The 23,724-nt window shown below is 40.3% G+C and overlaps 1 protein-coding gene across 1 annotated transcript; it reads right to left on the minus strand.

The window, feature by feature from the left end:
- Positions 1 to 895: 895 nt before the first annotated feature.
- pld5 (phospholipase D family member 5) lies at positions 896 to 20,695 on the minus strand. Its single transcript, XM_061732710.1, has 10 exons — positions 20,441 to 20,695; positions 18,511 to 18,644; positions 17,986 to 18,169; positions 17,670 to 17,778; positions 9,912 to 10,039; positions 6,815 to 7,012; positions 3,527 to 3,678; positions 3,233 to 3,398; positions 3,037 to 3,127; positions 896 to 1,984 (listed from the first exon to the last, which is right to left on the minus strand). Exons 1-10 carry the CDS (start codon positions 20,471 to 20,473, stop codon positions 1,734 to 1,736), a joined length of 1,446 nt encoding a protein of 481 aa, XP_061588694.1. The 5' UTR covers positions 20,474 to 20,695; the 3' UTR covers positions 896 to 1,733.
- Positions 20,696 to 23,724: the final 3,029 nt, after the last annotated feature.

Below are 23,724 nucleotides of genomic sequence, written 5' to 3' on the forward strand. Positions count from 1 at the left end.
TCTTTTATGTTCTGCTGCAAACTCTGCTGTTGTTTAAATTGTGTTTTTATATTTTGATTGTTGTACGGCGACCTTGAGTGCCATGAAAGGCACCTAACAAATAACATGTATTATCGTGATTATTATTATTAATAAACCACCATCATCTTCCATGCTCACTGGACACACATGCACACAGACGCACACACACAGACCAGTGAAAACCCAGGCTTCAGACTGTTCAAACGTCTTCCCTAGACTTAGTCAATGTGTTATTTTTGTGTGATGATTGAGTGATTTGTGCAAGTGTTCTCATTTTATTGCTCTTTTATGCCTTTTTGCCTATTCGTGGATATAGGCAAGAAAACTATATAGCACATTTAAAATTGAAGCATGCGAGTGTTTTACTGGAGTAATCCCATCTGCCATCTGATGAAAGGCATGACACACCTGGACAGGTCACCAGTCCATCACAGACTTCAGACTAGAATCAATACAGTGTTTTGATATTCGAAAGGGAACACTGGAAGACAAAGAATACGCTTGTTCTTTAAGGCGTATATTGCTCTTGTCCGTATGTGAGTTGTGGTCCAGTTTGCTAATGGGCCTACAGTGAGCTCGGCTTCTGAGATACATGTAGGTTATTTGCTGTGAGGTTTTTCTGCCACCATGTGGCCAAAAAGATGGTTGAAATCGTAGCCATAATATATAGGGATGCAAAACATAAAATCAAAACCGCAAGCGTGTTTTGGCTCAGTTCTACATTAACAACAATAACAAAATCAACACACTAATTACAATTCATACCTGTGAAGCCCTTTATTTATTTAACTCATACAATGTAAACAGATGCTGTGATTTTCAATCTTATTTTACTGAACCATAAATAAGACAGATAGATAGATAGACAGATAGATAGATAGATAGATAGATAGATAGATAGATAGATAGATAGATAGATAGATAGATAGATAGATAGATAGATAGATAGATAGATAGATAGATAGATAGATAGATAGATAGATAGATAGATAGATAGATAGATAGATAACTATCCTACATTATTTTCTTGGAATTTATGTGTACATGTTGGCATTCCTACACATCCCAGCATGCAGAAATAAAAACAGCACCAACCAAGTAGAAAAGATTTCACTGAGATGTTTTGTCAAAACTACTGCACAAGTGAGTCATTCCAGAGGTGGGCAGAATAACAACTAAATGCAATATATTGTGGCCTAAAAAGCCTACAATCTGATGTATAGCAAGAAGCATTAAAACAAGAAAAAAAGCTTACTGAAAACAAATAAAGACTGTAAACAAAAATGATAGATTGCCATTTTTAACTAAATGTTAATATAAATTGTGATGAGTTTCATGGTATTTAAATATGGACTTCACATTCAGCCCTGATTCTCTTGTTCCATCACCATTTGAGGGAACCTTGTATAGTTTGTTACTTTGGATAGTAAATGTATATAGTTTGTAACTAAATATTAGTTTTTACTATTCGTGCAGCAGTGCATGCTTATAATGGTTGAGAATTGATTAAGGTGCTTTTTACTGGAAGATACTGCTGAGTTAAAACAGCATTTGGGCTTGACTGTGCTTGGTGGCTAAAGCTGAATATGTCACAATAAGGTTGCAAAATCAAGCCTAATAGTGTGGCTCTCAGTGAGTATTTGTGTACGTGTCTGTATAATCTACAGCACTCAGGCATATAAGGCTTTAAGAGATAGTAAGACATTCTGGGGTTATGGGTTTTTCCAGTAGTTTTCCTTCTTGGTTTCCCTTTGATCTTTTGGCCATTTCATGTGTTTGTATTTTCCCTGCTGATCTTTGCTTCCTTGTAGGCTTTTTGCATAACGGGAGTTCCAGTCTCTTTCAAATGCAGCCTTAATGTGATCCAGGACTGTTTTTCCTTCATCTTCACCACCTTTCATCTTGACAACCAGCCCGACTCCTGCATTAACTGCAAAGTCACTTCCAACCCAGTCGTGGTTTCCTGTAAAAAGAACATCAAACTTTAGATATATTACTTACAACAGCTTCAGGAAGACTGAAACAGGTTTGGGCCCAATGCTCATCAGGGTACGACGATTGTAACATTTATAGTGGTCCTGTGTGTAGAGTGGATATATCATGTTGTTTGATGAGAGGGTTTTTGTCAATGGGTAAATGAGAAATACATTATTAAATTCTTTCCTAGAACTTACATGAAGTTGAAAAGGCACTAACATATATGAGGTGCTGTGAAGGACACAATTCTGAATTAGCGTTCATAGAATCAAAAAACACAGGACGAGATGTTAAATTGTCCCTTGTGCCAATAGGTGGTGAGCACTCATTAAAGATTTGCCATGTTGTTGGGAGTGATATGTAATCAACAGATCGGGGTTCTCCGAGTTGTGTGGGAGGTGAGTCTTGGCCAGGGTAGAATTTCAGGACAGCCGGGCAAGAGACACATCTTCAGTAGTGTATGCCCTTGCATCATTGGGTGTTTCGGCCTTCCAACACTATACACCCTCCACAAGGGTGGCCCGCCACAGGATGGTGGTCTCAGTCCTCAGCTTGTGTCCCATGCTCAGCCGCCACCATATGAAACCAAACTCTTTTACATACCATACTGAAAACCTCTCACACTCACATGTGAACCCTCTCACACACACAAGTGAAACGCTACATACAACTGGAAAATGTATCAACTCACATACACAACTGAAATGTGCTCACAGACACTACTGGAACGCTTTTACACATACTAGTGAAATCTGCTCATATATAGTTGAAAATGTTTCCCTCATACACAGACACTGATGAAATACTCTCACACACACAACTGTAAATGCTTGCACACTAAAGGTAAGTCCGGCCCTGCTCACACATACAACTCGAAATACTCCAGAAGTATGTTTGATCAGTGTGACAAGAGGACTGGTGGAGGACACAAAAACTATCAACTGCTGCAAGACTGAAATGCATATATACTGGCAAAAGGTTTCTGACAATTAAGGCATTAACCAAATCTACATAAAATACAAAGTGTACTTTGCCTACCGAGATAAATGGCATTGTCAGTCACCATGTACTTGTTGTGGTTCAGTCCAAGTTGGAAGTCATCTTTCTGCTCCTTCTGACTGAAAAACCTCTGTTAAAAAAAAAAGGAAGGTGTGACATAACTTGGATTAAAACCTGTGTATGAAGAATGGAAATGTCCAGTGGTAAATAACTGCAACTTTGGTGATTCACATACCACATCAAGGGAACAGTTGTGAAGTTGCATGCATAGAGACTTGAGGGAGGTCACAAAGTTAAACGTGAGAGGGTGAGTTTTCTTCCAGAAACTTATGAGCAGGCGAACTCTGATTCCTCTCAATACCGCAGCTTCTCTGATCACCTCATCGATTGGTGACCAATACCTATGGACACAGCCACTGCTAGGTGAATTATTTGTAGTCTACTGTAGACCACTTTTGCAGCTTACGTCTCATTCCATTCCAGCACAGTCATACATCTAAATAAAAGGCTACCACAAACAGAAACACACCTTGTGACCGAAGTTCCTCTGAAACTCCTCTTAACCAGAGGGAGGTAGTCTGTCACAGATATGTAAATAAAAGTTTTGGCATTCTGGATTACTTGATAGATGGCCTCTACATCTCTGGTACGATCTTTGGAGCAGAAGATTTCAGGAGAGGTCTACAGAAAGGATAAACCATTTAGACATGTTTGCACTGATGATTCTATGAAGATAGGGAAAAAATGTGAGAACTGTCAAAGTAGACAGTTGTAGAATTCAGATTCTTTTTACATGTAGCCTCATTGAAAATATGGGTATGCTCATTGATTTTAAAGGCAAGTTTATATGTATAGCACAATACATCTACAAGATCATTTAAAGTGCTTTACATAAAAATATTTTTTTCTAAATGCATTAAAAAGTAAAAGGAATTAAACGGGGGCAGTGGTAGTTTAGTAGAGGACCCCAGGTTCGAGCCCAAGAATCTCTACCAAGATGAACCACCTTGGACCCCTGAGAAAGGCCCTTAACCCTAATTTTCCCCATGTGTTTGTTCCCTCACATGTAAGTCGCTTTGGTTAAAAGTGTCTGCTAAATGAAAGTAGTAAAGTAGTAAAAGCGGAAATTAAAGACAGACATGAGTTAAAAAGAATAAAATAAATGAGATGCAAGAAATAAAGGTTGTGTTATGGTAGATTATTGAAACGCAGCAGCAAATAAAAAGGTTTTCAACCTTGATTTAAAGCAACTGAGAGTTTCTGCAGCCCTGGTGCATTCTGGGAGTTTGTTCTACAGGTGAGGAAAAGCTTTTGCTTCAGCATTTGGTTCTAATTCTGGGTACAGAAAGTAGGCGTGACCCTGATGACCTGAGGGTTCTGGTTGGTTCATCATGGACCAGGAGATCAGAGATCTATTTTGTCCCTAGACCATTCAGAGATTTATAAACCAGCAGCAGGATTTTAACATCTATTCTGTGACAGACAGGAAGCCAGTGTAAATATTTAAGAACTGGAGTTATATGGTCTTAGTGAGGACTCGGCAGCAGCGTTCTGGACTAACTGCAGCTGTGGGTTGGCTGTTTTAGGGACACCCATGAGAACAGTGTTACAGTAGTTCAGTCTACTGGCGATGAAAGCGTGGACAAGTTTTTCTAGGTCTTGCTGAGACATCAGTCTTTTAATCTTCGATATGTTCTTTAGGTGATAATAGGTTGACTTTAAAACTGTCTTAATGTGGCTGTTAAAATTCAGGTCCAGAACCAGTCCCAGATTTCTGCCTTGGTTATTGTTTTTTAGCTTTACTGCTTGAAGCTGCCTGCTGACTTTTAATCTTTCTTCCTTGGCTTCAAACACTATTATTTCTGTTTTATCTTCATTTAAAGGAGCTGTATGTAAGAGCAATAATAAAACGAATTATAAAATGACCCCGATATGTCAACAGACATTTAAAAATCATGTTCATTTCAAATACTTATGTCACTGACAACAGCACTCAAGCCAGGATATTCCAGTTTAAAAAGAGGAGTTGCAGCCCTCAACTGATGTTTATGTTGTCATTTTTTGTTTTGGCCTGAAGCTCCACCCTCCACCTATCTCCCAATCACCAAGTCAGTATTGTTTCTGAAGCTCCACCCTCCACCTATCTCCCAATCACCAAGTCAGTATTGTTTCTGAAGCTCCACCCTCCACCTATCTCCCAATCACCAAGTCAGTATTGTTTCTGAAGCTCCACCCTCCACCTATCTCCCAATCACCAAGTCAGTATTGTTTCTGAAGCTCCACCCTCCACCTATCTCCCAATCACCAAGTCAGTATTGTTTCTGAAGCTCCACCCTCCACCTATCTCCCAATCACCAAGTCAGTATTGTTTCTGAAGCTCCACCCTCCACCTATCTCCCAATCACCAAGTCAGTATTGTTTCTGAAGCTCCACCCTCCACCTATCTCCCAATCACCAAGTCAGTATTGTTTCGGCATCCGGGTTGCCAGCTCGGCTCTAATTATGGCAGCCATGGCAGCCTACGTTCCTCCTGCATTCTGCAGCCTACCTGGCAACCTCTGGTCGGGGGGAGGAGGGGGAGGGTACACGCCGCTCAACAATATTTTGAAAGTGACTGCAGTACCAGTTTTGGCCATTTCTTACAGATGGCTCCTTTAACTGTAGAAAGTTCTGGCATATCCAATCTTTAATTTGATCAATCTATTTGATCAATTTTTGAATTGGATTAAAGTCTCCTTGCAGAATGGTTATATAAATGTGTGCAATCTGTGAAGTTACGGTAACACATTTTTTTTTTTCATAATTTGAACTAGTGGGAGGATATAGATGTTAAACAACCGAGGCCCTAGAATTGAACCTTGAGGAACTCCACATGTTTTTTTTTTAATTAGCTCCAAATTGTAGTTACCTAAAGACACAAAATAGTCCCTGTCTTTAAGATTGGACTCCAACCAGGCAAGTGCTGAGCCAGAAAGTCCAGTTCTTCCATTCAATCAAGATGTTATGGTCAACCATGTTGAATGCAGTACTGAGATCCAGTTAGACCAAGACTGAAATGTTGCCACTATCCGTATTGGAGCTGATGCCATTGAGGACCTTTACTAGAGCTGTCTCAGTGCTTGGATGTTGCCGGAAACCTGACTGGAAGACATCAAAACAGTTTTAGTGACAGGAGGTTATGCTTTCTCTATGATTTTACTACGAAAGGGCAGGTTTGATACGGGCCTATATCTGTTAATAAGTGAATTTCCCTTTCAATTCTAACAGTAAAAGGGCAAGAAAATAACAAGCTCCTTCTAACAGCCATGTGTCATTATCAGAGAAAGTGGGGCCCAGGAGCAGTTTGGAGCTGCCAGCAGCCTACGACAGCATGGCTCCATAAGACCCTATAGGATGATAAATGTCCCAAACAAAAAAAAATTGTTTTTGCTACAAGAAGTTTCATTACCATCAAATTAGGCCAGGCCATGATGCTGATCTCTCATCAAAAACAAGGAAAAAAAACAGTCTGCTTTGATTTGTTAGCTCTAGTGATCTGATTAGGCTCTACCCACAATTAATTTACAATTGACATAAAATTAATAATTTGGGAAAATATCACATTGGCTGTATTATCTGTATCCATCACAAGTTCAGTAGTTCAGTTGAAAATGTTAACCAGTTCAGCAGAAAAAAAACAAACAAACAAAACAAGAAAATATAAAATACAAGTAAGAGAAAAAAACATTTTTTTTTCTGTTTATGTTTAACAGAAAATTTGATTTAATGAAAAATGAACATTTACTAAATACTGTAATCAAAAAAATATGTTCCTCACAGACAGGTAAGCAGTGGCTGGGGTAGCATTGAGCTGTAGCTCCAGAGCATCCTGCTTCCCGTAGAGGGCTGTAACTCTCTTCGACCAGATGGAGGGGATGTAGTCCTTGTCATGGAGCTGCCAGTAATATAAAAAGACTCTGTGGAGGTCCAGGGCCAGACAGCTGCAGTTATAAACTAACACCCCAAGTTCTTTCCTCTGTGGGAAGAAGCACACAGGAAGGCATGATGCAGCAAAAAAGTTTTTTGCATTAAGAAGACATGAGATGACTGGAGGCTGACAGATATTATGCAGTAAGCAGTAAGGCTGAGTTACAGTATTTATGTTAAATATTCATAGTGAGTAGCAGTGTTCTCTGAGGATCTGTTACCGTTAACAATCAGATATATTGCAGTTTTAATGTTTACCATGCTAACTGGCCTTATTCATTCTGTTTGTGTGCTATAACCAGTAGCAGGAGGAATATCTAGATCTTTACAGAGGTACCAATACAGCTGTTTAAAAATATTGCATTCTACCATACCCCTTACCCGACACAATAATGTAATGTAAAGTAAGTCAACTATTTGTTCGTCAGTCGTTACTAACAAATAACTAGTTGTCATTTGCTTTTTAAGAGTAAATTGGTTGGGAATGTATAATACAAATGCATTTACAAAAAAAGTTGAAAAAAGCAGAATACAATGATTTGTAAATCTCAGTTGCTGGAGTTTCAGGAGAGGGCAGTGAACTCTGAAAGTCTTCATGAGTCCATGCAATGATTTCCAGTCGAGAATCATGGCTGATATACGGTAGTGCCCTCGGCCTTGTAGATTGCACAGAGATTCTTCCTGATTTTCTGCATCTTTTGACGATATTAAGCACTGTGGATGGTGGGGTCTTTGCATTTTTATATTGAGAAACATTTTCCTGATATTGTTTCACAATTCTTTATGTAGTTTGTAGCAGATTGGTGAACATCTGCCCATCTTTACATCTGAGACTCTGCCTTTATAAAATGTTCCTTTTAAAATGTTCCTTTTATGTTACTGGGCTGTTGATTAACAGTTAGTAAAATAAGCTGTCAAATACTCTTCCAGTTGTTAGAGATTGGTGCCTTTTGTTGCCCCTGTTTTAGCTTTTCTGAGAAGTGGTGCGCCCATCAAATTCAAAATGAGCTAATATTTCCCATGAAATGGCAAAATGTCTCACTTTCAACTAGGGGTGTAACATTTGCTATTATAACACCCCTAATTACAGGCATATTTAGTGTGTTATGTTTTTTAATCGCTTAATATATTTTTTAATCTCTAACTTTACTTTTTCTGTTTGCGAGTTGCCTTTATTATGAAATCTGTGTTTGGGCTTAATTGTTAGGGGTGGAAAACAACGGTCAGTCCCACATTGAAGTTGACATTGATTGGCTGTCCCTGTGTTTGGGTTTATTTAGCAAACGCTGGTAGACTCCCGTTGTAGCTGGACAGGCATGGGGAGGAACGGTGAGAAGCGGAGAAGAGAAGTGAAAATGGAGGAGCATATGAAAGTTGTCAGTCCAATGAATGGGGAATTTACATTTTTAAAATGTCCCGATGGCAGCATTGATAAAGGTACACCTTCACCAAACTAAACTCAAGGAGAAAACTCCACGCATGCGCACGTCTGCGACCGAGAGGTTGGTGAATGTTCTTGCCAATCTTGCCATGTAAATGGCATCTGTTCAGGTCTTTTAAAAAATAAATAAATGACTTTAAAAAGCCACTTTTTTTGTTGTTATATAGCCTATCAATGTTTTAATCTGCCACAATAATATAATGAATTTAAAGGAAAACACTTCAAGTTGAGGACTTTTCACAGCAATTTCTAGGTGAGATTAAAAAAGAAATTAATTAATTACAGATCTTAATTAAATCATCTCTCTTTTTTTTTAATCGCTTGACAGCACTACTTTCAACATCTGTGTTCTACTGGGAATAAAAAATGGGTTTAAGAGATTTGCAAATCACTGCATTCTGATTTTATTTTAGATTTGACACAGCCTCCTAACTTTTAGGGAATTGGGGTTCTTGATTTGCAGTCCTAGCATATTGCATCATAACATTTATTAAAATAAAACAAGGTTTAGTGAGGGGAAAAAACAACACAATTTTGATAAGCTCATGAAAGTTCATTAGCTTACCATCTGAAATGTGACTCTGAAAACACTACTCGTTCTCAGTCATCTTAAACCAAGAAGGTTCAAACTGTATTTACAAGCTTCATCAAATTTAACTTTTTAATCTTGTGGGGTCAAAATTAAAAGCTGCCAAAAATGGTCATAAATAAGTTAAAGCAAGACTCTCCAGAGAGTGGACATGCACAAGTACTTTCACAAGAATTCATCCTGTATAATGTTGTCTTGGCAAAAGTCTTTGCTTACAATCAAACTAATCTTGTCATCCACAGAATCACTAAGGATAATAAAATAAAGGTGAATATCAGCCAGATATATCCATCAATCTATTATCTATACCCACTTATTCAGAGTCACTAGGATGTGCTGGAGTCTATCCCAGCTCTCTTCAGGTGAACGGCAGGGGTAGTCCTGGACAGGTCGCCAGCTCAGCCAGTTATTCTAAATATATTCTTGCAAGGTCATTAACTACATGACAGAGCTTTGTTTTGTGTTTATTCTGTTTTAATTTGTGCCCCTGAAGAAACAACACTGTTTCCCTACCCTGTTGGTGCTTTTTTGAATACACTTGATTGCGCTTCCACCTCCATGCGTTGCTGGTCCATAAAAGAGGCAGGTAACCATTAAATATTACAGTATGTGACACTAATGCTTTCTGGGCCGTCCTCTTTTATGAATAATTTAGTAAATGTAAATAGGAATATTACTTTTCTTTCAGGACCACATCTGAGAACAATCTTCAATCATCCCCGATACCTTTCAGGAGCTACTGTAACAACTGCACACGAACGTGCAAACAGAACTTATTTATACCTTAGAGGTGCCAAGTTTTATTTTATTTTTTAGATGAGATATTATGCCTATCTTTTATTTTCTGAGATCTAACACTACTGCAGGCCTGCTGACACCTGACTAGAGAGGTCTGTCTATTCTGATATTGGTCGTTACCTTGGAGAGCGACCTCCAGTCCATATCAGCGCTCCCGATGTAAATGTGCTTCCGATCCACGATCCAGAATGAAGAATGTAGTCCTCCTCTGGTAAGAGCTTTCATATTAAGAAAATGAATCTCAGCATCTAAAATGTATGAGAAACAAACAGAGAAATGGGAATATGAAAAGTATGAATGAGTAGCATGGAGAGAACTGTGGAAAACTGCCAGCTGGCTTTATGCTACAGCCGTATATGGGAAACAGGGGCAGGCAGTCATTACTGCCACTGTCATTACTGCTACCGTTACTAATGCTACCGTCATTACTGCTACCTTTATTAATGCTACCATCATTACTGCTACTGTCATTACTGCCACTGTCATTACTGCCACTGTCATTACTGCTACCGTTATTAATGCCACTGTCATTTCACAGGCTCCTTAAGATGGTTTGAAAGAAGTCTTTCGCTGTTAAGAACTACTTAACTGATCTGGGAAACCGGGCCAATGTCATTACTGCTACTGTCATTACTGCTACCGTTATTAGGCTACTGATTCTGTCATTAGTGCTACCGTTATTAATGCTACCATCATTACTGCCACTGTCATTACTGCCACTGTCATTACTCCTACCATCATTACTGCCACTGTCATTACTGCTACCGTTATTACTGCTACTGTCATTACTGCCACTGTCATTACTGCTACCATCATTACTGCTACCGCTATTAATGCTACCATCATTACTGCTACTGTCATTACTGCTACCGTTATTACTGCTACCGCTATTACTGCCAATGTCATTACTGCTACTGTCATTACTGCTACCTTTATTATGCTACTGATTCTGTCATTAGTGCTACCGTTATTACTCCTACCATCATTACTGCCACTGTCATTACTGCTACCGTTATTACTGCTACTGTCATTACTGCTACTGTCATTACTGCCACTGTCATTACTCCTACCATCATTACTGCTACTGTCATTACTGCTACTGTCATTGCTGCCACTGTCATTACTCCTACCATCATTACTGCTACTGTCATTACTGCTACTGCCATTACTGCTACCGTTATTACTGATACTGTTATTACTGCCACTGTCATTACTGCTACTGTCTTTACTGCTACCGTTATTAATGCTACCGTCATTACTGCCACTGTCATTACTGCCACTGTCATTACTGCCACTGTCATTACTGCTACCATCATTACTGCTACCGCTATTAATGCTACAATCATTACTGCTACTGATTACTGCTACCGTTATTACTGCTACCGCTATTAATGCTACAATCATTACTGCTACTGTCATTACTGCTACCGTTATTACTGCTACCGCTATTACTGCCAATGGCCCGGTTTCCCAGATCAGTTAAGTAGTTCTTAACAGCGAAAGACTTCTTTCACAGGCTCCTTAAGATGGTTTGAAAGAAATCTTTCGCTGTTAAGAACTACTTAACTGATCTGGGAAACCGGGCCAATGTCATTACTGCTACTGTCATTACTGCTACCGTTATTAGGCTACTGATTCTGTAATTAGTGCTACCGTTATTAATGCTACCATCATTACTGCCACTGTCATTACTGCTACCGTTATTACTGCTACTGTCATTACTGCCACTGTCATTACTGCTACCATCATTACTGCTACCGCTATTAATGCTACCATCATTACTGCTACTGTCATTACTGCTACCGTTATTACTGCTACCGCTATTACTGCCAATGTCATTACTGCTACTGTCATTACTGCTACCGTTATTATGCTACTGATTCTGTCATTAGTGCTACCGTTATTACTCCTACCATCATTACTGCCACTGTCATTACTGCTACCGTTATTACTGCTACTGTCATTACTGCTACTGTCATTACTGCTACTGTCATTACTGCTACTGTCATTACTGCTACTGTCATTACTGCCACTGTCATTACTCCTACCATCATTACTCCTACTGTCATTACTGCTACTGTCATTGCTGCCACTGTCATTACTCCTACCATCATTACTGCTACTGTCATTACTGCTACTGCCATTACTGCTACCGTTATTACTGATACTGTTATTACTGCCACTGTCATTACTGCTACTGTCATTACTCCTACCATCATTACTCCTACCATCATTACTGCCACTGTCATTACTGCTACCGTTATTACTGCTACTGTCATTACTGCTACTGTCATTACTGCTACTGTCATTGCTGCCACTGTCATTACTGCTACTGTCATTACTCCTACCATCATTACTCCTACCATCATTACTGCCACTGTCATTACTGCTACCGTTATTACTGCTACTGTCATTACTGCTACCGTTATTACTGCTACTGTCATTACTGCTACTGTCATTACTCCTACCATCATTACTGCTACTGTCATTACTGCTACTGTCATTGCTGCCACTGTCATTACTCCTACCATCATTACTGCTACTGTCATTACTGCCACTGTCATTACTCCTACCATCATTACTGCCACTGTCATTACTGCCACTGTCATTACTCCTACCATCATTACTGCCACTGTCATTACTCCTACCATTATTACTGATACTGTCATTACTGATACTGTCATTACTGATACTGTCATTACTGCTACTGTCATTACTGATACTGTCATTACTGCTACTGTCATTACTGCTACCGGTATTACTGATACTGTCATTACTGATACTGTCATTACTGATACTGTCATTACTGATACTGTCATTACTGCCTGTGAGGAACCAGAGCGGCCTCCCCACGTACAAGGGGACAAAACTGGACCTGGGTGATGAGGTGTAAAAAGAACCTTGCAGAGCGTAGAATGCCAAAAAATAAGGCTTTTTATTTTGTGTAAAAAACAGACATACAGGCGGAAGGCAAAATCTGTATTCTGGAAAAAGACACAATGGGGCATAGCCTCGCCACAAGCTTCCTCCATTCAGCAGCCCCTTTTCTGGTATACAGCTGCAGTTTATAAACCCAGGCAGGGCGGAGAGGTTGATTGGACACAGGTGTACCACAATCAGTAGAACCAGGCACACCTGTGTGCCGCTCCCCCGCAGACCACGCCCAATCCTCCACTCTGCCACACACATTAAAAAAATGTCCGGTGATGGTGAGAAGGGGAGGGGTTGCTCACTTTCTCACACTTCCCTCCCCCTCTGGAGTCTCGCCAACCCCGTTGCGAGACAGGAAAACGGCCATTTCCTCCGGTTGCCGGCCGCTTCCTCCCAGTTGCCGAGGACGCTTCCTCCCGGTATCCGAGGACGCTTCCTCCCGGTATCCGAGGACGCTTCCTCCCGGTATCCGAGGACGCATCCTGCCGGTTACAGACCTCCTGCTGGTCACCGGGTCTCCCAGACTCCTGCTGGTCACCGGGTCTCCCAGACTCCTACTGGTCACCGGGTCTCCCAGACTCCTGCTGGTCACCGGGTCTCCCAGACTCCTGCTGGTCACCGGGTCTCCCAGACTCCTGCTGGTCACCGGGTCTCCCAGACTCCTGCTGGTCACCGGGTCTCCCAGACTCCTGCTGGTCACGGGTCTCCCAGACTCCTGCTGGTCACCGGGTCTCCCAGACTCCTGCTGGTCACCGGGTCTCCCAGACTCCGCCAAACCCACGGCATCGCTTCCCACCTCTTCTCTCCAGTTTTCAGGTGGCGCCAAAGATCCCACTCCTGACACCAAATGTGAGGAACCAGAGCGGCCTCCCCAGGTACAAGGGGACAAGGCAAAACTGGACCTGGGTGATGAGGTGTAAAAAGAACCTTGCAGAGCGTAGAATGCCAAAAAATAAGGCTTTTTATTTTGTGTAAAAAACAGACATACAGGCGGAAGGCAAAATCTGTATTCTGGAAAAAGACACAATGGGGCATAGCCTCGCAACAAGCTTCCTCCATTCAGCAGCCCCTTTTCTGGTATACAGCTGCAGTTTATGAACCCAGGCAGGGCGGAGAGGTTGATTGGACACAGGTGTACCACAATCAGTAGAACCAGGCACACCTGTGTGCCGCTCCCCCGCAGACCACGCCCAATCCTCCACTCTGCCACACAATTAAAAAAATGTCCGGTGATGGTGAGAAGGGGAGGGGTTGCTCACTTTCTCACACTGCCACTGTCATTACTGCTACTGTCATTACTGCTACTGTTATTAATGCCAATGTCATTACTGCTACCGTTATTACTGATACTGTCATTACTGCTACTGTCATTACTGATACTGTCATTACTGCCACTGTCATTACTGCTACTGTCATTACTGCCACTGTCATTACTGCTACTGTCATTACTGCTACCGCTATTACTGCCAATGTCATTACTGCTACCGTTATTATGCTACTGATTCTGTCATTAGTGCTACCGTTATTACTCCTACCATCATTACTGCCACTGTCATTACTGCTACTGTCATTACTGCTACTGTCATTACTGCTACCATCATTACTGCTACTGTCATTACTGCCACTGTCATTACTGCCACTGTCATTACTGCTACTGTCATTACTGCTACTGTCATTACTGCCACTGTCATTACTGCTACTGTCATTACTGCCACTGTCATTACTCCTACCATCATTACTGCCACTGTCATATTGCCACTGTCATTACTGCCACTGTCATTACTGCTACTGTCATTACTGCTACTGTCATTACTGCTACCGTTATTACTGATACTGTCATTACTGATACTGTCATTACTGCCACTGTCATTACTGCTACTGTCATTCCTGCTACTGTCATTACTGCTACTGTCATTACTGCTACCGTTATTACTGATACTGTTATTACTGCCACTGTCATTACAGCTACCGTTATTAATGCTACCATCATTACTGCTACTGTCATTACTGCCACTGTCATTACTGCTACTGTCATTACTGCTACCGTTATTAATGCTACTGTCATTACTGCTACCGTTATTAATGCTACCATCATTACTGCTACTGTCATTACTGCTACTGTCATTACTGCCACTGTCATTACTGCCACTGTCATTACTGCTACCATCATTACTGCTACTGTTATTAATCCTACTGTCATTACTGCTACTGTCATTACTGCTACCGTTACTAATGCTACCGTCATTACTGCTACCTTTATTAATGCTACCATCATTACTGCTACTGTCATTACTGCCACTGTCATTACTGCCACTGTCATTACTGCTACCGTTACTAATGCTACCATCATTACTGCTACTGTCATTGCTGCCACTGTCATTACTGATTCTGTCATTACTGCCACTGTCATTACTGCTACTGTTATTAATCCTACTGTCATTACTGCTACTGTTATTAATCCTACTGTCATTACTGCTACTGTTATTAATCCTACTGTCATTACTGCTACTGTCATTACTGCTACCGTTATTAATGCTACTGTCATTACTGCTACCGTTATTAATGCTACCGTCATTACGGCTACCGTCATTACTGCCACTGTCATTACTGCTACCATCATTACTGCTACTGGTATTAATCCTACTGTCATTACTGCTACTGTCATTACAGCTACCGTTATTAATGCTACTGTCATTACTGCTACCTTTATTAATGCCAGTGTCATTACTGCTACCGTTAATAATGCCACTGTCATTACTGCCACTGTCATTACTGCTACCGTTATTACTGATTCTGTCATTACTGATTCTGTTATTACTGCTACTGTCATTACTGCTACTGTCATTACTGCCACTGTCATTACTGCTACTGTCATTACTGCCACTGTCATTACTCCTACCATCATTACTGCCACTGTCATATTGCCACTGTCATTACTGCCACTGTCATTACTGCTACTGTCATTACTGCTACTGTCATTACTGCTACTGTCATTACTGCTACCGTTATTACTGATACTGTCATTACTGATACTGTCATTACTGCCACTGTCATTACTGCTACTGTCATTACTGCTACTGTCATTACTGCTACTGTCATTACTGCTACCGTTATTACTGATACTGTTATTACTGCCACTGTCATTACAGCTACCGTTATTAATGCTACCATCATTACTGCTACTGTCATTACTGCCACTGTCATTACTGCTACTGTCATTACTGCTACCGTTATTAATGCTACTGTCATTACTGCTACCGTTATTAATGCTACTGTCATTACTGCTACTGTCATTACTGCTACCGTTACTAATGCTACCGTCATTACTGCTACCTTTATTAATGCTACCATCATTACTGCTACTGTGATTACTGCCACTGTCATTACTGCCACTGTCATTACTGCTACTGTCATTACTGATTCTGTCATTACTGCCACTGTCATTACTGCTACTGTCATTACTGCTACCATCATTACTGCTACTGTTATTAATCCTACTGTCATTACTGCTACTGTCATTACTGCTACCGTTACTAATGCTACCGTCATTACTGCTACCTTTATTAATGCTACCATCATTACTGCTACTGTCATTACTGCCACTGTCATTACTGCCACTGTCATTACTGCTACTGTTATTAATCCTACTGTCATTACTGCCACTGTTATTAATCCTACTGTCATTACTGCTACTGTCATTACTGCTACCGTTATTAATGCTACTGTCATTACTGCTACCGTTATTAATGCTACCGTCATTACTGCCACTGTCATTACTGCTACCATCATTACTGCTACTGTTATTAATCCTACTGTCATTACTGCTACTGTCATTACTGCTACCTTTATTAATGCCAGTGTCATTACTGCTACCGTTAATAATGCCACTGTCATTACTGCCACTGTCATTACTGCTACCGTTATTACTGATTCTGTCATTACTGATTCTGTTATTACTGCTACTGTCATTACTGATTCTGTCATTACTGCCACTGTCATTAATGCTACCATCATTACTGCTACCGTTATTAATGCCACTGTCATTACTGCCACTGTCATTACTGCCACTGTCATTACTGCTACTGTCATTACTGCTACTGTTATTAATCCTACTGTCATTACTGCCACTGTCATTACTGCTACTGTTATTAATCCTACTGTTATTACTGCCACTGTCATTACTGCTACCGTTATTACTGATTCTGTCATTACTGCCACTGTCATTAATGCTACCATCATTACTGCCACTGTCATTACTGCTACCGTTATTAATCCTACTGTTATTACTGCCACTGTCATTACTGCTACTGTCATTACTGCTACTGTCATTACTGCTACCGTTATTACTGATACTGTCATTACTGCCACTGTCATTACTGCTACTGTCATTACTGCTACTGTCATTACTGCTACTGTCATTACTGCTACCGTTATTACTGATACTGTTATTACTGCCACTGTCATTACAGCTACCGTTATTAATGCTACCATCATTACTGCTACTGTCATTACTGCTACCGTTATTAATGCTACTGTCATTACTGCTACCGTTATTAATGCCACTGTCATTACTGCTACCGTTATTAATGCTACCATCATTACTGCTACTGTCATTACTGCTACTGTCATTACTGCCACTGTCATTACTGCCACTGTCATTACTGCTACTGTTATTAATCCTACTGTCATTACTGCTACTGTCATTACTGCTACCGTTACTAATGCTACCGTCATTACTGCTACCTTTATTAATGCTACCATCATTACTGCTACTGTCATTACTGCTACTGTCATTACTGCTACCGTTATTACTGCTACTGTTATTTAGCAGATGCTTTTTTCCTAGGCGACTTACATCTGAGAGAACAACACAAGCAAGAAATCAAATAGGAGGGTACAGCACAGATAAGTTACATTTATCTAAAATAAAATATGACAGCCACTCACGGTGTTCCTGCAAGACCTTCAGCTCACTGGAGTTAGTGTTAGTACTTGCAATCTTCAGTTTAACCCCACGAGACTTCAAACTGAGCAGTTGCTGGAACAAAAGCTGACCCTGAGGAAAAGAACGAGTAAATGTATTACATGAGCATTTGAGCAGCGTTTTCAGATGTCTCTTGAAAGACCTATACTTATACTTCAACAAGACTAGTATTGGTCAATGACCGTATACAAATTTAAAGATATTTGCATTTGCTCCAACCAAGCTTTTTGGAAGTGCATTTCAGTGATTTTCTGCAGAGCCATGTGCCATAACTTGTACCTGTTTGGCATTGCTTGGTATTGGCTCCACATCCCAGGAGTTTAAGTCCCAGACAGATGACACCACTTCAACTGAGTGCTTTGCTTGGTCCAGCAGCAAGTGAAAGCCAGCAGAGAGAGGAAAATGCAATCTGCCATCCATGTGAAGAGAGAGCTCATCTGGAATATTCTCCACAAGCACAATTCTGAAAGAAAAAGTCTTCTTAGAAATTTACAGTACAACTTTTTTATGGCTCTTGAGGGACCTGCATGCTTTTTTTTTTCTAATGATTTCATCTTTTTCAAACATAAAAAAAGTTCAACGGATGAATTTGTTGATGTTAACAGATGGAAAGATGGATGGTGGGAGCTTAGAGTTATGAGCACATGCCACATTGGTGGAATTCCATTGTTCTCTTAAATGTGTGTGATGATTTTATGAAAATCATTACACAAGAACTGTGAACTAATGGGAACAGTAGCCTATAATTAAAAAAAAAGATTTTTATTATATTTTATTGTCTGTCATGCTTGCAAAACATCTCACTGGCAGTTCCTGCTGCAGTTTTCCTCTGTGATCCCATCTTCATCATCCCAAATTTCCACAGAGGAGAAGATCAGTGCCAGCAGCACTGCAAAGCAGCAGACAAGGGCAAAGATCGCAATGCACTTCTGCTGGGTCTGAAAGGTGAGTTAGAGATAAACACATCAACAAAAGTCAGACTACATCTTTAGCTCTGGATTTGTGCACAAATGAAAACGATCAGCCCTTAAATGCTAATGTCCTCAGTCAATAGTATTCATCAGAGGTTAGGAAACATGATCAATACGACAACGACTATGTCACAGCAGAAACCGTTGAACTGGCAGAATTCCATGTTCTGCAACAAACCCAGCTATCCTGCTTTTGATCACAGAGCTACCTGAAGAGTAACCTGTCTCCAGCTGATGACTAATCTATACAACTAACATGAATATGCTCGAAAAATGTGGTTTATGATTTTCTGTAGTCTTACTTCTTTGCTGTTCCTGCAGGTCCCAGCTGAAATAGATTTTATGAGCTCTGTGTCGCAGAAGTCGCAGGCAATGTTGCTTTTTTTTTATAAGCAATATCAAAGCCTATATTTGTGGACACGTGTGTGTGCAGTTGAAAGTCGGGTATATCGTGCCTGCAATATGGATGGAGTGATAGCTCGTGTGGTCAGAGCTTATGTTGCTATAGCCCTAATTCAGCCTGAGGAGGTTTGATTTTCACAGTTTTAAAAGTGCAGTAAGGCACTTCTGTTTAGCTTACAACGGCAGATTCTCACCATCTCATTCTCTACCTCATTTGCCTATTTGCATATTTGTCAAGTTGTGAGTTGTCAACATCACATATTCTCTTTTATGTGTTTGATCAATCAAGTCAATTGCATCCCAGTGATGTGTTTGTACATGTAAGCAATGGATGTTCCATTGTATAAAAAAATGACACCCAGCAACAACATTTATTTCAGTGAAATTAAGATAAAAAAAGAAAAAAAAAACAATTTAGCATACTAGTAGCAGATCATGAAGATATGGGTTCAAAGATCTTTATGGACTCTCCTCCCCAATCATCTCCACAGTCTGCAAGCAATGAAGACTAACAAGTGGTGCCAGCCAGATGCACCTTACACTGCTCCGATGACCACTGAGGCCAAGTAGCTCTTCATTACATTTATCAGACTCAAGGACCTTGTTTGAGTTATGGATGTGTAAATGCTGCAAGGAAATAAAACTTGATATAGAGCAAGACTGACAGGGTGAGACTGTCAATGCTCACGTAGCTCTGAGAAATTTCAAAAGCCCAGAAAAACATTTAGAAAAGCCGGTATCACAGCCTGAAATGGCTTCTTTGATGCCTTGATGTTGATAGTGTTTCTTTGTCTTCTGTGTGTTTGATGAGTATGTTCTTTATCAGACTTAAACAGCATAAACCAGATTCCTAGTCTCTTAATTATATAGCCCTGCTTTGGTTACAGAATTCATAGCAATTCTATCAATGTTAAAATATATAAAAACTGATTTAATATGTAATTCATTTAATTATGTATTTTTTTCTTATCTTTTTTCATGATCATAAAAAAAAGAATGTCAGTCGTGATTCTTGAAATAATTCTATTGATATATATTGAGCAATAGATGCACCTCACCAGGCATAACTATTCCAGTTGTCAGGTGCAAAACATTAAGACATTAAGTTATGAATCAGTAATCAATTTCATCCACCAACCCAAAGAGTTTGTTTTATCATTTCAATATCAATGAGGATGCAGAGAGGGAAAAGTTAATACAAATGTTATGAAAGCCACCATTAAGTATACTTTTAGGATATGAATTCTGTTTATTATTTCAGCACAAACATAAAGTAACAAATTTAGGTCTTTCATATCACAAAAGCTTTTCAATCTCTAAAAAATGAGAGAGAAAGAGTCTTGCAGGGCTGTGAACATCACCTTCAGGGGCTCCTGTGTGGTTGGTCCTGCCATGAGAGTAGCACTCCTCCGAACTTCTGTGAATGATGTGAAGGAGCCGCTCAGTCACACATGTCTGTCTGTCAGTCTCTGCTTCTTTGTGATCCACCCTGCAAGTTCCAGCCTTCACTCTTGCTTGCTTTCTTCATCTTACCGGTTTCTCACCGTCCTGGAAGGTTTGCGTGCATACCTCAGCTCCTGCTCTATGACGAGCCCTAACATGATTATTCCAGCCTCTGAGTGTGCGCATGTTTACTCTCCCTCTGCTTCACAGTGGAGGAGAGAAAGATAGAGAAGGACCAACCCTTCTCATTCAGACAGCCAATGCAGAGCTATGGCTCTGCACTTCCCTCATTCTCTCATCCTCCCTTCTCTTTATTTCTCTTCTGTTTCTCCCTCCCACCCATAAACACATTTGGCTCAGAGAGGAAGGGTGTGCGACAGTCATTGAAAAAGTCCCAAATCTTGACAGGAGGAACTTGGATTCTATATGAAAACAGATTAAACGCTATACTCGTTTGAAAGAAACTAAATCATTTTCCTCCCGATAATTACCTCAACTGATGCCATGCACATCAGCTATTCGGCATCATTTTTATTTTTATTCACATATTGTTGTTTTGTTTCTTAATTAAGGACAAAATACCAGTGCATGCAGTCCTGTTTTACTTTGACTGCTTTGCTTTTAAATGTTGGCAATTATTGCACAGAAGCAAATTAGAGGAAATGAAATTAAACAAGATTACGTTTTGTTTCACCATTTTTTGACGACAACAACAGCAACAAAATGCTGCTGACTGCAGGCAAGCTGCAGCTCTGCCTGCAGGGATGATGGCAATGTGCAAGGAAACCTATTTACTGGTTGCAAGCTGGCCTCATAACTCACGATATTGTGAGATGTTATTTTGATTTCTTTGCCAGTTATTGACACAACAATAAGTTTAATGAATTCATTCTAACTTAGATTCAGCTTTTTTACTTGTGGAAAATCAATTTCACTGAAAATGCAAGTAAGGAAATTCAGAGAAAATGAATTACTAACTGATGGTGAAAAGCCAAGCAGATGAACCGATGAGCAAAAAATAAAATCCACAAGGCCAAATACATCTGCCTTTGAGTCATATAAGTGAAACAAAACTTATAATAATGTCACGTGTATTATTACTACCATATGGATTTACAGTAAGGTCTCATGGTTGTATATGAGACATTTTCTGAATACAGACATTCAGAAAAGTGTTTTGCAAAAAAAAGTTTGAGGGAATGCTATGACTGATTTGTACTCTGACTTTTGCCCATCGACAGCTGCAATACATGCAGTATCCTTAAACCCTCACTGAAACCCTCACTGAAGCATGAATAGATAATGGACGGATGGGTGGTTTGAAGGCACTCAGTTCTCTTGGATGGCAACCATGTGTAATACAAGTTGTCTCTAGGCAGTTTCCAGCGACCCAGAATATGACCCCCAAGCAATTATTACAGAAACAATGGCAGGTTAAACCTCCCCTAGTGGGAGAAAAACCTTAAGCCAAACAGTGGCAAGAAAAACTCCCCTTTAGGAGGGAAGAGACCTTGAGCAGTGGATCATGTTGGTGTCCCCCAGCAGCTTAGGTCTATAGCAGCATATCTTGAACAAAGCTATTTTTAAGAAGAGCTGCTCTAGTCTTGTCCTGTAGCTGCAGCTGTGACTTACAAACCTGATTAATATGCTGTTTAAACAACAAATCCTGATTGAAAATAACACAAAGGTTTTGCAAAGTAGTAATGGAGGATATCCCAACACCATCTAATCCCTTCCTAAGGTGTTCAGGACCAAAAATAATCACCTCGGTTTTATTGGAATTTAGAAGCAAAACATTAATGTCCTTAAGACATACATGAAGTTTGGCTAGTGGTTCTGTTCCATCTGGCTTCATAGACAAATACAGCTGCGTATCATCAGCATAGCAATGAAAACCAGAAAATTACGGGAAATTCTGATATGCGCATACTGCATATTTGTTGCTTCTTGCTGCTGCTTAATGAAAACCTTGCTTGCTGCTGCTTGTGTTCAGGGCGGTTCTGTTTCTGTCTAAGGTGGTTCGGGCTGATTGAAGAACCACAGCCCCTGTTCTGGTTGTGTTTGGTGTGGTTCCGCTTCTGGGTTGAGTGGTTCTGATTGTATTTGGGATGGTTCTATTTCTGTTTGTAGTGGTTCTTGTTGTGTTCAGGGTAGTTCTGGTTCTCTGAGGTCGTTCTGGTCATGTTCGGGCTGATTCTGGTTTTGGGTTGGATGGTTCTGATTGTGTTTGGCCTGGTTCTGTTTTTGTCAGAGGGGGTTCTGGTTCAGGGTCATCAATGGTGGTCAATGATAATGTGACACCCTCATTTACATAAACTGTATATTGTTGCATTTGCTATTTATCTAAGTCTGGTTCGGGTGGTCAATGAACCACACCCCCTGTTTGCAGAATTTGCAGGGGGTTGTGGTTTTAGTTGTGTTTGGCGTGGTTCTGGTTATGTCTGAGGTGGTTTCTGGTTGTATTGGATTCATTCGTATGCTCCCCATATGAAAAGGTTTTGTGTCGCCATGGTAACAAGCCCCAATATGACGTCACATTTCTCAAAAACTGTAAATTCCAGCCTAATGAGGCGTGAATATGTTGTAGTCCAAAGCGTCCCAAGTCTTTGAACATTTGAATGATGTCTCTATGGTAACCTGTTGCGTAGCAACAAGGCTTCAAAATCAGATCAACATTTTTTTTTTAAAGATTTTTTTTAAACTTTAGTGGCCTTTATTCAAGGTGTAGATAGGAAGGGGATAGAGAGAGAGAATGGGGGTGACATGCAGCAAGGGGCCACAGTCAGGACTCGAACTTGCGACTGCTGCACGAGGACTGTAGCCAGAGCCGGATTAAATACATGGACTACACTAGGCAGACTGTGATTTTTGGGCCCCCCTCCATCGATGTTATTTATGAATTGAAATCTTACCAAAGTTACTAATAAAAGTTAATTCACATTTTACATAGCATAGTCATAGTCAAGTTAGTTCTTTGTATTCCAAAATAAGCCATGTGTTGTATATTAAACAGTCTATCAGACTATCAGACAAGTTTTTTTCTTTTTTCATCCCCTGATGGAAATTTCCTGAATCTGTCTCGTTCTCTCGACATTGTGTGACAGTTTGTTCCAACTCCACCGTCTGGATCAGAGCAGCTTGTGTCTGCGCTTGGTCTGATCAGTTGTATTGAACAACAGACACATATATTTATTGATATGCA

Source organism: Cololabis saira, chromosome 1, assembly GCF_033807715.1.
Source record: "Cololabis saira isolate AMF1-May2022 chromosome 1, fColSai1.1, whole genome shotgun sequence".
Classification (NCBI taxonomy): Eukaryota; Metazoa; Chordata; class Actinopteri; order Beloniformes; family Belonidae; genus Cololabis; species Cololabis saira.

Bases quoted from the DNA above. Each gene is read 5' to 3' on its own strand.
- pld5 (XM_061732710.1), bottom strand. From the start codon at position 20,473: ATGGCAGGACCAACCACACAGGAGCCCCTGAAG. The intron at 17,779-17,985 runs GTACAAGTTATG...TCTTTTCCTCAG, and splicing joins TACCAAGCAATGCCAAACAG to GGTCAGCTTTTGTTCCAGCA. The intron at 1,985-3,036 runs GTAGGCAAAGTA...TTCTTTTTACAG, and splicing joins TGACAATGCCATTTATCTCG to GAAACCACGACTGGGTTGGA.